The sequence below is a fragment of the Lepidochelys kempii genome, chromosome 7 (assembly GCF_965140265.1).
Source record: "Lepidochelys kempii isolate rLepKem1 chromosome 7, rLepKem1.hap2, whole genome shotgun sequence".
NCBI lineage: Eukaryota > Metazoa > Chordata > Testudines > Cheloniidae > Lepidochelys > Lepidochelys kempii.
Genome location: NC_133262.1, coordinates 98,891,669 through 98,904,643, shown reverse-complemented (window position 1 = coordinate 98,904,643; position 12,975 = coordinate 98,891,669). Strand labels below are relative to the sequence as shown.

The window sequence follows — 12,975 nt, the reverse complement described above, 5'->3', positions numbered from 1 at the left end:
ACAAATTAAGCAGTGGATGATAGCCTAGCTGCCACCCACTCCAGCCGACTAGAGGCCACCAGCCTGTCCCCCTCCCGTTTCAGGATCCCCCAGTCCCAGCTAACCGGGTTTCTATTTGGCCGACTACTACAGCCCAAGCTGGATAAACTGCCCCTCCTCAAGCAGTGTCCCTGGGTGCACCCACCTCAACCAGCCCCAGGCCAGCCTATGTCGTCTAGGTCCCACCACGCCCCCGTCAGAGCCTCCTCCCCCATGTACCCCCCCGCATCATCACTGCTCGGGCCCGGCTCCGCCCGCTTCCTTCGCCGCCTGGCGCTCCCCGCTCCCCCGCCCGGAGGGAGGCAGACGGATGACGTCACCGGATCAGGCCGACCGGCAATGGGCGCCATTTTGAAACCCCAAAACCTCCAGCGGCTGCAGCTGTGTGCGGCGGCGGCGGCTCTGACCCGGTCCCGGCCGGCGCCTCCCCGTCGTGGGCCCCGCAGCCCCCCGCCCCACACACACTGCGCGACATGGCAGGTGAGAGAGACGCACGCCGCGCCGCGGCCGTCAGCTGGGGAGGCCTGGGCCTGGCCTAGGGTAGGGGCCGGGTGGAGGGCGCTCTGCCTTCCGAGCAGGGGCGGGCAGCGAGTCAGGCCTGGGCGGGCAGCGCGGATCCGGGCATGGGAGACCGAGCTGGCTCGGCGGGGCCAGAGGGCTGGCCGGGTTCGGGGTCGAGCCGGACCGCGTGTGGGCCTCGGGTAGAGGGGCAGGGCCGAGCCGGTGCTGGGTGGGGGTTGAGCCGGGCTGGGTACTGAGGAGCCTGGCCAGGGCTGGGTAGGGGGAGCTGGGGCCGGGTTAGGGGTCAGCTCGGCCTCCTGGGGGTTAGGTGCCCGGGGCCGAGTTGGGGTTGCCCGCGCCGCTCGCCCTCACCGCGCTCTGTCTCCGCAGGGGTGGCAGGAGGTGGCGGAGGAGGAGGTGGTAACGACTTCCAGTGGTGCTTCTCCCAGGTGAAGGGGGCTATCGACGAGGACGTGGCGGAAGGTAAGACGGGGGACCTGGCGCTGCGGCCCGCGGTCGAGCAGGAATCACCGTGTCAGAGGGGTCCCCAGTCGGGGGTGTCAGTGTCTCCCAGTCCCGCGCTCCGTTTAATCCACCCCGGCCTCCGCCTTAGACCCAGACACCAACACCTATTTTTGTCCAACGCGTCGCGCCTAACGACTCGTGCGGGGAGTCGGTGCTGGTGCTGCAATTCTCCTGCCCCAGTGTGAATCCCGGAGGATGGGGTGTGTGTAGGGGGGTGGTGCGATGACTAAGCTAGTGCCTGTGTTTTTCAGAACGGCTTGCTCTCACAAGATAGCATAACAGAGAAGGTGGCTTCCTCCTCTTCTTCATTTATAATCACTAGGGAGATGGGAGATTGACAGTGGTAAATTTTTTTTAAAAAGAAAGGTAGTCAGACATGTCAAGTTTATGCCTTATGCGGAGAGGAAGGCTCCTTCATTAGGGATACATGTCAAAAGCAGTGTTTAGAATTTCCCTGTGGCAATGAAGGATTTATTCATACCTGCTGACATTTGAAAGCTATAAATAAGGACATTTGGGTAGGAAATAAGTACCTTTTTAAGCACAATTGAAATATGTTAGACTTGTAGAGTATTTTGGAATAAGAATAGTAAAATGATAAATATATTTTGCTTTAACAAGTCCATCCCTTCTAAATAATCAAGATTGACGTGTATAGTGTTGCTATATGAGTTTCAATGAGTTACAGTCTCTGTTTTTAAAAGATCTCCCATATTCAGATTGTCCCAGTTTGAGTTTCATGCTTGTAAAGAGGATGTCATATGGCTGCATACATCTGCCTCATGTATTTGAGTTTCTACTACATGAACTTAAAAAAATAAATAAATAAAACACACATACTTTAGCTACTTATGTGGATTGTTCTGGAATTACTTTTGAATGTATTTTTCCAGAGCGTAGTTAATTTTATCCATATTATTTTCCACTGCAAAAATATTATGAGTATGTTTTAGTTTTGTTTTGGGCAACACCATTTTGTCCAAATACCTGGCATGGGAAGACACTCAATTTATTGGAGCAGATAATATTCAGACTAGAGATGGGTGTATGTATCAGCTGTTTATTTCTATACTTGTAACACCCTGCAAAGTTGTGAATTTATGCAAATTAATTATATTAATAGGTTTTCAGGAATTCCTGAAACACTGTCTTTGTTTCTTTAAACCACTTGTCAGTGAAAAAGCTTAAAGAGCCACCGCTGCTTATATTTTAAGAAACAATCCAGTTTGGGCAAAATATTTACTATGATAAAATTACCTTTCAGTCACTGTTGATTACCAGGATATTTGTATATAATCAGAAGCTCTCTCCTTTCTAAATAGCCAGTAAGTTTTACTACCTCATGCAGTGATTTTGTAACATCAGAATTCAATGTGCGAGAAATGTATATTATCAAAGAGCCAATGCACATCATTACAGGATGTATTGGCAAGTTAGAAAGACTTAAGCTCCATCCCTTGGCATAGTCAGTGATAGGAAAAACTGTATAGCTATAATTTATAAAACTCTTAACAATGTACTTTCCAACTATGGGCCTGATTTTAAGTACCTATTAAATCAACAGGAGTTCTGCCTAAGTGAAACAGAAGCACCTGTTGTGGCCTCATTCACTTTAGCATCATAAACTACATTTAATCTGGCAGCGATCTTGGCTCAAGGTGGCAGAAAGTCCACCCAAAAATGGCCTCTAGTATTGCAAGGCTCACATAACTGCTGGCCAGTGCAAATTGAAAGTAGACAGTACTTCCATCAGAAGGGGGACAGCCAGGGTTACTAGGTAATGTGCTGATTCAGCTTATTTCTAAGCAACCTCCACCAACAGATCTCCTATTTAACACATGAGCATACTAAAATTGCCCTTCTGTTGTGGATCCCCCAGAGGATGATGGTGGTGTTTCCTACCCTATAAGATGAGTGAATCCCCCTTGTGTGCAGTGGGCCTCTTTGTTGGCATGGGGAGTGAGGTCCGTGCTCGACTTAATCTCATTCCTTCAAGTGTGCACTGAGCCCAATATTTTTAAAAGTTTACCAGTGTGGTGGTGTGGCTCTTAGCATTCCTCTTCAGTCTTTTGTCTGAGATTTCAAGTGTAATCCATTTGTTCATAAAATTTGAGTAAACTAAAGGCATTAGCTGGATCTTTTATTTCTAAGTAAAAAGAAAAGGAGTACTTGTGGCACCTTAGAGACTAACCAATTTATTTGAGCATAAGCTTTCGTGAGCTACAGCTCACTTCAGCTTATGCTCAAATAAATTGGTTAGTCTCTAAGGTGCCACAAGTACTCCTTTTCTTTTTGCGAATACAGACTAACACGGCTGTTACTCTGAAACCTGTCATTATTCCTAAGTGTTTTTGAAGAGTGTCTTAAATAATTTTTATATGAAAAGCATGGACTTCAGATGAGGGGCGTTTCATTAGCTCTATATCAAAGTACATTTTAAAAATAATTTTTTATTTTTTAGCTTTGTTTTTTCCCCTATTATAAATCAAAATCTTGTAGTCTCATTTGCTCATAATACTGCTTAATGCTTTACCTTATGCTTAACTTTACACCTGTAAGTAGTCCCATTGATATGAAAGCGCATGTGTTTTACAGGATTGAGACCTTATTTATAATTTGCTACACTTGAAATACTGTTAGCCTTTGGCATTTGTTAGGGTTCTTTCTCTCACTGTTTGTCTTTAAACAGGAATATTTATAATCACATAAAAAAATAACTGGTCTCCCAGTCCTTCATTGGGCTCTGCTAGTGTGCATCAGTTTGTTCTTGTAGCATTCACTGAAGTCTGAGAGTCTGCACCAGTAGTGAGCATTGCAGTATTTGACCCTAGGTGTTGGGGTTGGGCCTTGATTACTGAACTGTCATCTAATCTCAGTCTTTTTTATCAAGCTGTCCATATAAACTAACTTGATGGGGCACTATCAGCTTACAATGTAGTCATGATAGTATAGACCAGTGGTCCCCAAACTTTTTGTCACACCTCCCTGGGAGCTGAGAGCAGGTGCCAGGTCTGTGAGCGGAGTTGAGGGGTGCTCCCTTCCTGCCCCCCTTGGGGGCTGGCCTGGGCCCTGCCGCACCCTCTCCGAAAGTTCCTCTGCGCCCTGCCCCAACCCCCAGGAGGGCATGCTCCACAGTTTGCGAACCACTGGTATAGACTATACTAACTGCAAATCTCCTGTCACTTTTTGTGGTCTTATAAATAAATTTTTTTTAATTGTCTTTATCTTTTGCTCTGTGGAAAAAGAGATGTAAGTGGGGGAACTGACTCTACAAAGAAATCTGCAAATGACAACACACAAAGTGCTGTCCAATCCATAAAATACACAAATGGAGAGTTTTTTCTATAAATTTATTAAGTACCTCATGTTTAGTTAAGTGTGCTTTCAGTTTTAAAGTTAGAGGTATTTCTTTAATGTACAAGATCATGTTCAGCATCTGTTTCTGGTATGATGCTGTTTTAATTAAAATACTGTTCTGAGTAGTGTGAGATTGTGTGCTGATACAGGTAAGTTCTACCTGAAATATACATTTTCAAAACTTCTTTTCACCTCTTTGATTACTATAGAAAACAGAAGTTTGCTTTCTTTCTGATGCTATCCCTGTGCTGAAACAGCTTTTATAAATTTATAGTTAATCATTTTTGCTGAGATTGATACAGAATTGTTTTTTTATATGTATATCTTTAAACAAATGGAAGTGCACTCTTTCGGGATATCCGTGATGGCTCCAAACTGGTGACATAAAATGATGATAGATGTTAGATTTATTGGATATAGAAGGATGTAGTTTTCAAAGTAGGAGAGTCTGAGAACTGCTAAAGAATGATATTGAGGAAAGAAATTTGATAATATCAAACAAGTGTTTCAGTTACTAAGTGTAACAAAGATAGACTTCTTAAAAGGTGGATTGCTTAAATCTCAATTGTAGTTTCCTTATTTCAGGGAAATATTTTGCCTAAAGCCTCCGTGTTGATAACCCCAGATTTCACAGATTTCACGGGCAAGGATAGCTCTGGGATTGCCTAACTTTGTTTAAAGTAACTTTCTAAATGTAGGCTTCAGTTTTGATGCTTTGTGAGCACCAATTAGATCTGTGATTGATCTTACTACTTTCTCTAATTTGTCCTATCTGATCAATAGAAGATAGCTGTTTTTCAGCAGACTTACTACTAAATTAATTCTTTAAAACAAACCACAAAGCAACAAAAGTGGTCTAATCACAGTAATTTCCCTTCAAATAAATTTGTCCAGTACTCTTGGAAGTGTCTTATCACGTTGTGTATATCAGCATACTGATATGCTTGGATCCTTGAGGTCAAAAGGTATAACCATATTCCTTAGAGCTTGTCTACACTACAAAATTAAGTGACTTTAAGTTGGCATACAACCACCACAATAATTAAAGCGGCGGTTCATGTCCACACTTGCTCCTTCTGTGGGTGGTGCTCTTCCACCTACTGAAGTGGGGCATTGTGGGACACTGACAGCTGGAGCCTGGCAGCCCTGGAGGGTTGGCAGGGGGCTCAGAGTTGCCTCCCCTGTACACAGCTGTCAGGCAGATGCTGGCCTCACAGTTGTGAGCCAGGAGGGGGCTCAATTTCACAGCAGGGAGCCTACCAGCAATTAAATTAACATTCTTGTCAGTTTCATGGCTGCTATTAGTTCACATTTGGGCTCTGGCTATCCCCTTACAGCCTGAGCTGGAGACAAAATGAGAAGAAATAATAGCCGTGAAACTGACAAGACTGTCAATTTCACTGCTGGTGTGCTCTGTGCTGTGAAATTGAGCTCTGGCGACTTGGTCAGCTCTGGGGCTCCCACTGTGGGCCCTGCTTGGAGGGTTGTCCTCCTGCCACCTCCTGGTGAGGGATTTGGCGGAAAAGGAAAGTCTAACCCTGGCCAGGCTCTCCTTCCCACTCAGTCCCTCCCCAGGAGGCGACAGCAAGGCTCTGGGATGTCAGTGCCAGGCGGGGGAAGGCTGTGAGCCCACACCCAGCTGTCAGCACTGGTATGCATACGGGCGAGGGTTCACAGTGGGAGCCAACAACTAATGTAAGTAATGCACTGTGTACACAGAAACTGCATCGCTCTAACTACACGACATAAGCACTATGCCTCCTGGTGGAGTTACTATGTTGCTATAGTGGGCCACTTACTTCAGCGGAAGCACCATTGTAGTGTAGACACTGACATAATTAGGTCGACATAAGGCAATTTATGTTGACCTAACTCTGTAGTGTAGACCAAACATTAGTCACTCTCAAATCTGGTTGGTGGAGTACTATGGATAACTTTAAAATCTATCTGGCCATCACTACAGACTTTTTTCCTGTTTTAATTTCAGGAGTAACAAGTCAGGGAACTGCCTAAACATTGGAAGGAACCTAAGACCCTTATCAGACTGTCATCTTGAGGGTTTTTTAGGCTTTCCAAGGTTAACAACAATGTCAAAATGTGTTTCTCTTTAAAGCATTGTGTGTTAAAGATGCTGTCTTCTGTAATCAAGTATTAACTATATATATTTTGCTATTTATATCTGAAGTGCTTTCTAACAGTGTGACTACTTCACAAAACAAGTGCTACTTTTAAGAATTTATGTAGCTTGAATTTCTATCGTATTTTTAGCTTTATTTGGACTTCGGTGTATCTTGATCTGTCTTTGAAATAAAAGGATGAGTTTAGGCCCCAGTCCTGCAGATGTCTGCATGTTTGTGTCGCACGTTCTAGCAAGTGTCCCATTTTGGCTACCTATTTGGATAGCCCTGAGGGGAATCCAACCCCCTGTCTGCTGGATCCCTGGAGTGTTTAAAGCTCCTGCAGGCTGAGTGGAGTCCAGCCACTGCCCTAATCTTGGGGTCCCTGGGCAAACTTTCAGGGTGAAGACTTTCTGTGTGGCATGTACTCTCTCTTTTCCCTCATGCCCCCTGAATTTTGGAACCCAGTGTCTAGCCACCTAGCCCCTCTGGGCGCAGCACTGACCCTGCAGACTCCCCGCTACTTAAACACATTCCACTCCCAGAATTCCACCCGAAAGTGTGAAGTTTTTGGTTTACAATTTAACTCTGTGGCATGCACTAGTTGTGAAGCATATACCCACACATACACACTCTGTATAGCATTACATTTTTATGCTTTCTTACCTTGAATCATGTCAAGCACAGGAGAGTACAAAATAAACATCCTAAATGTAGTGTTCCTCAGTAGCTCACCCTTCCCTTGGGAGTACTCGGGGTCATCTGTGTTCTGTCAGGACAGGCAGGTGCAGTCCTCTGCTGCTTTACCAAACCTCTCCCTTGAGCAGTCTCTCTCATCTTAATCTGATCAAAATGGCTCTGCTTCCCTCTGTTCCCCTTGTGAATTCATGTATTGGGGCCGCTGGCTTCTTTTGTTCTGCTCCAGGTAACTTACCATTACATTCCAAAGCTGTTGTTGCCCCTCCTCACTTGCCCATAGACAAGAGGAGGAAGTGCCCAGCTAGAGCAAACACATTGTCCTAAGGTGTCATACTTTTTGAATACACCATCCTTCAGTGCCCATCACTCAGTTGTCTCTGGCGGGGCAGAGACAACTGACACAACCTGCTAACTCACGATGGATCCACATACATATAGGCTTTCTGTGCCACTGAAATTTCATGATGCAATTTCATATCATCATCCACAGTTCAGAACTGGTTCAGACAGAAGCCCCAGCTCGTCACAGTAGGTGCTCACCCATTGAAATTGATGGAGTTCCACATGTATGAAGCTGCGGCTGTGCTTTAGGTACAGACTCATTCTTAGAAGCAATGTCACATTGATACTGTTTTGTCAGACTTAAAATCTCTTGAATGTGTATGTCCACATATTGTGGTGATAGTCCTATAATAACTGCATTTATGTGCTCCTTCACTCTCTGCTCACTAATCCATTTCCACCAGGTCTATTGTGAACATTCCAAACAGTAACCACTTCTTTTTTAAAAAAAGCTGGCCGGAGAAGTTTCATTCCCTTTCTGTCCCAAAATGTGTAATGTCCCCAAAATACACTGTCCTGAGGAGCAAGGCAGTTAACATTAAATCCTATAACTTGTCTTTTTAAAATCTGAAAAAAACAACAAGGAATCTGGTGGCACCTTAAAGACTAACAGTTTAATTTGGGCATAAGCTTTCGTGGGTAAAACACCACATACATCTGAAGAAGTGGTGTTTTACCCAAGCAAGCTTATGCCCAAATAAAACTGTTAGTCTTTAAGGTGCCACCAGATTCCTTGTTGTTTTTGTGGATACAGACTAACACGGCTACCCCCGATACTTTTAAAATTTGAGTATCTTGTAACCTAATAAGGCTAGAAACAGGATTTTGAGCCATTGGAAAAGGAAGAGCCCCACCTCAATAGTGGACATGTGGAGCATGTTCTTCTCACTGCTAAGATAGGAGACCTTAAAATCAGGTTGTCATATTCTAACAATTGAAGGACTCTATACAATTTTTGTAGTCTCTGAGATTATGAACATTCTGTATGTGTCTTTACCAAGTTACAAACTCGATTTTAAATTTGCAGCCCTTTGTCTTCTGTAGTCATTTTGCCTCCGTGTTGGACCAAAATTTTTTTCCAGCTTATGGTAAGGAAGAAGCAACCCAGCATGTAGTGGGTTGATGAATCTGGGGACTCTGCTTGTGTAACTTCCAGGGAAAGTGAGCTCACAAGAGGCTTTGCACTTAGGATTTTCATTGTTTTTCTAAATGATCTGTAATTTCTGTAATTGTTTTATCTGTTAAGTAAAAGAGCAGTGGTGACTTCTGAGGTTATGTCTACATTACATACCTTTTGGCATCACAGCCATGCCACTAAAATGCACGCAGTGTTGCTGCTGTATGTCAGCAGGAGAGAGCTCTCCCGCCGACAAAAAACTTCCATCCCCAACGAGCAGCAGTAGCTTTGTCGGCAGGAGAGCTCTCCAGTCGACAAAGCGCTGTTTACACCCGCGTTTTTTGTCGGTAAAACTTCTGTTGTTTGGGGGGGGATTTTTTTTCACACCCCCCCCAGAACGACAAAAGTTTTACTGATGAAAGTCCAGTGTAGACAAAACCTAAGTAAAGTGTCTGTGTGTGTTATATGCAACAACTTCTGCACTGCTTCAGGAGAGAGTTACACTGGCAGCCAGAAGACATTCTCACCTTTTGATAGAGCTCCGGGGGAGGGAGGGGGGGTGAGTTTAAGCAACAGGGAATCTGAGAATAGGGCTAGGCAGCTGGTGGGTTCCAACTCTCATAGGGGAAGGGGGCACTAGACAGAGGATCTGCACCCCAAAGATGTGCTTAAGGACCCAAGGATGGGGCCATTGGTTGGCCTCTGAGTCTCAGTAAACTTAAAACAGATGACAACTCAGCAACTGGGTCCATTTCAGCAGTTCTATAATGTGTGAACACTGAAAGCTACTGCCCTCTGTCTCCCAACTGAGCTCCTGTAAAGCAAAAATACTTGGTTATTACCTTGAAAAAGAGACTGGCAGAGAGGTAGGTCTTGTAAAGACCACAGGTCACGGGGACTTGTTTATATCATAAAATCTGACCATTTATACCAGTACAGTGTAATTACCAAGTGGACATTCTCACTCCAGAATAAAATTGCCTTCAGTGTAGCTTATGCTGCTTGGGAAGGGTTTAAGTTAAAGTGGGAAAAAAAGCCACTTTTCTACTGGAATAATTGTGTCCACATGGGGACATTACATTAGTATAAATATATTTGTGTAATTAGAAGAACCTTCTTGTGTCAACAAGCTGCTTGTGTTAACCTCTGTGCCAGCTGGATTTTGTAATAATTGTGTGTTAATTCAAACAACTTTGCCAGTAGTACAGTTGAAATAACTTCCGAATAATTTAAATGAATTAAATGCTCTTTTAGTAAATCTAGATTATTGACATAGTTCTAGGGGTTAGAAAACATGTCCAGAGAATACCATAACCGAGTTCCTTTTGAAAATCTTGGCTTGCCTCCTGTGTATTTACCTTCTCCTGCTTCTTACCCCCTTGTGTGTTTCTGTCCCTTGTGTGTCTTTGCTTCTGTGGCAGTGGTCCCGAAACTGTGAGGCACACACCTCCCAGGGTGTCACAGAGGAACGTTTGGGGAGGGGCATGGGCCAGCCCCCACAAGGAGACAGGGATGGAGCACCATGAGGCTCAGGTCATCCCCCACAGGGGGACAGGGATGGAGCACCATCAGGCCCCAGCTGTGGCCTTGCCCCCAGCCAGGGCCCGCACCGCAGCCTGGTCACAGCTCTGCTTCAAACCCCGATAGCAACGCCCCTCCCAGCTCAGCCTCGGCCTCTGGCTGCGGCTCCACTCCTGTCCCCTGACGCCCCTAGCTGTGGCCCAGCCTCATCCCCTTTTCCGCTGCCCGCCAGCCCACCCTTGGGAGCTGTGGCCCCGCTCCCGACAGGGAGGTATGACCATGAAAAGTTTGGGGATTGCTGTTCTGTGGGTTAGTGGCTCACTATGGAGAGGGTGACTGTGAAGGTATTTCCCTTCTCATGGCTGAACTCCAGCAACTGCTGTTTCCCCCTTCCTGTGTTGGTGTTCACGTCCTCAGCCCTTTCCCCCTCTCTTTTTTTCTTGTAACTAACAAATCTAGGAAAGCAGGTGTATTTTAACGTGTTAAAATCCTAATGAAGTTGGACAGGATTGGATCCCAAAACAATCCAAAACTCATTAATTTTGCTTAACTAAAACTTTTTTCTCTACATACTGCTAGCACAAAAGTTTTCAAAAAGATCTAACTGTATGCAAACTTGAAGGGACAGTAGCAGGTGGGTTTTGAGATACAAGAAGACAAATATTAGACAATCAAATTCAAATCAGAATACATTTTAAATGACTTGTCATTCCAAACGATTTTGCTTTTTTTGCATACTTTACAGAAACGTTCTCCTATGCCTTTACAGTAAATACGGCAGTCTTCAGGCCAAAACAATTATGCAGACCAAAGCAAACAGGCAAAAATATGACTTTAATAATGGAAGTTGTTTGTGACCTTAACTATGGAGAAACTATTCTCCCTCTACGGTATCTTAAGTTATACATGTAGTTAGGAGACCACCCACATTGTGAAAATCCTTGTTGTTGTGACGAATTAGGGCATCTCAATATTGAGAGTACCTACACTGAATTTCAACACTCTTCTGCACACATTAACAGAAGTGTTTTGAGCAAGACTTCCATTTACTGCCTTACAAAAAGGTGGTCATTTTAAATGCCCTAACGTCAGATCAAAAAGGATGGGTCCCATCTATAGAGATTGAGTGTCGTAAATTCCAGGATGATAAAGTGGCCCTAGGAATGGCTGACAACTTTGAAGCTGTCATGTGTCCCATGACTTCTTAGTTTCCTTCCTCCATAGACCATCATGTTAAAAGGAGCAAAGCTGCACAGTAGATTTTCAGAGAGCAGTTAAGTTATATCAACAGAACTACTTCCAGGAAGAAGGTATTCCTTCAGATCCATTCTGTCACAGTAAGCCCAGGTCTAAGTCAGCGTATCTTAGGTCAACTTACCTGGCCGTGAGGACGGCGGCGAGTTGACCGCTGCTGCTCCTCCGTCGACTTCCGCCTCTCGCAAGCTGGAGTTCCGGTGTTGACGGGGAGTGCGATTGGGGATTGATTTATTGCGTCTAGACATCACCCGATTCGGCAGATAGTGAGGGCCTGCCCTAAGAAAGCAACAAATCATTGCCTGATTAATAACAGTGCATTATAGAACCATATAAATCCAAAAGACCTGCTCTCTTGCCTAATTTACAAGTGTACCTGCTGAGGCCTATGACCGCTTCCTGGGCAGAGTGAGTCTCAGTCACCCTCAGGGAAACATGCAGGGCAGCAAGTTGGACAAGCCCTCAGAAATGTTTCCAAGTAATACATAATTAATCTCATAGCTCTCTCTGGGTTTGCCACTCCTAAGAGTAGTGCTTCATGGTATAATAGGCCCAGGAATCTATTTTTTCTCTTCGGGAAGGACTGGGCGATGATATTATGATGTTGATGCTACTTGTTCTTTCCTCACTTTTCTGGAAATTTCGGTACTGGTTACTTCCTTCTTGACAAGGATTGCCTGATATATTCCAGTAGTAGAGAAAATTGGTGGTCCTGCAACTAGTAGAAGAAAAGTATTCTTATGTGACCAATTAAATGTAATTAAAAATACATCAAGTTTAGTGTGGTGACTTTAAAAAACAAAACCCCTACAATTCTGGTTGCTTTTTTTAAAAAAGTGGCTTGCAAGGGGGAGAGGATGGATGTTCTAAAACATTGTTAGAATGACAGGCTAGAGAAGCAGAAGTTAAGTGACCTTTTCCAAACTGGAAGTTGCAGTGGTGGCTCTACTGTGCTCTGTGTAGTTCCCTCAGCTCCTTGGCAACATCAGAACAGAAGAGTAATCTTGTGTACTCTTCTGTACCCCATTTGACTTCCTTCTCCAAAACTTACTTTCCTGTATGTACTGTCAGCAATTTATTATGTTTATCCCAGTGCCCCACCCCCCACCCAAAAGTCATTCTAGTGGCTGCACCTCCCACATGGCCTCATTAGTTTTCCAGTAGTGACAAAATAAATGATTGCTCCACAGGAAAAGCCCATACTTTCAGTCTCTAGCAGCCAACCCAAATGGCTACTGTAGTTGCAAGATGATTCAAATATCCGTTTGACCTTGTTTACCTCTGCCACCTTTGAACTTTGTCACTAACTCCACTTCTTTTGTTACCTTATCCTATTACACCATGTCTAGATATCTACTCTCCGTATCAAACATGTCTTTAATACACCCAGCATGTTTTTTTGGGGTTCTGTATGAAATCCAGACTGCATAGTTCAGTGGACAGAGCACTGGACTGGGAGTCAGCAGAGAAGTGGGTTCTAATGCTGGCTCTGCCACCAACCTG

The 12,975-nt window shown here is 44.5% G+C and overlaps 1 protein-coding gene across 1 annotated transcript in view; it reads left to right on the top strand.

The window, feature by feature from the left end:
• Window positions 1-353: 353 nt before the first annotated feature.
• PPP2R2D (protein phosphatase 2 regulatory subunit Bdelta) overlaps window positions 354-12,975 on the top strand; it is a 44,517-nt gene continuing 31,895 nt past the window's right edge. The window contains exons 1-2 of the mRNA XM_073354023.1: window positions 354-519; window positions 931-1,023. Of these exons, the coding sequence (XP_073210124.1) occupies window positions 513-519; window positions 931-1,023 (100 nt within the window). The 5' untranslated portion in view covers window positions 354-512. The remainder of the gene's footprint in view (window positions 520-930; window positions 1,024-12,975) is intronic.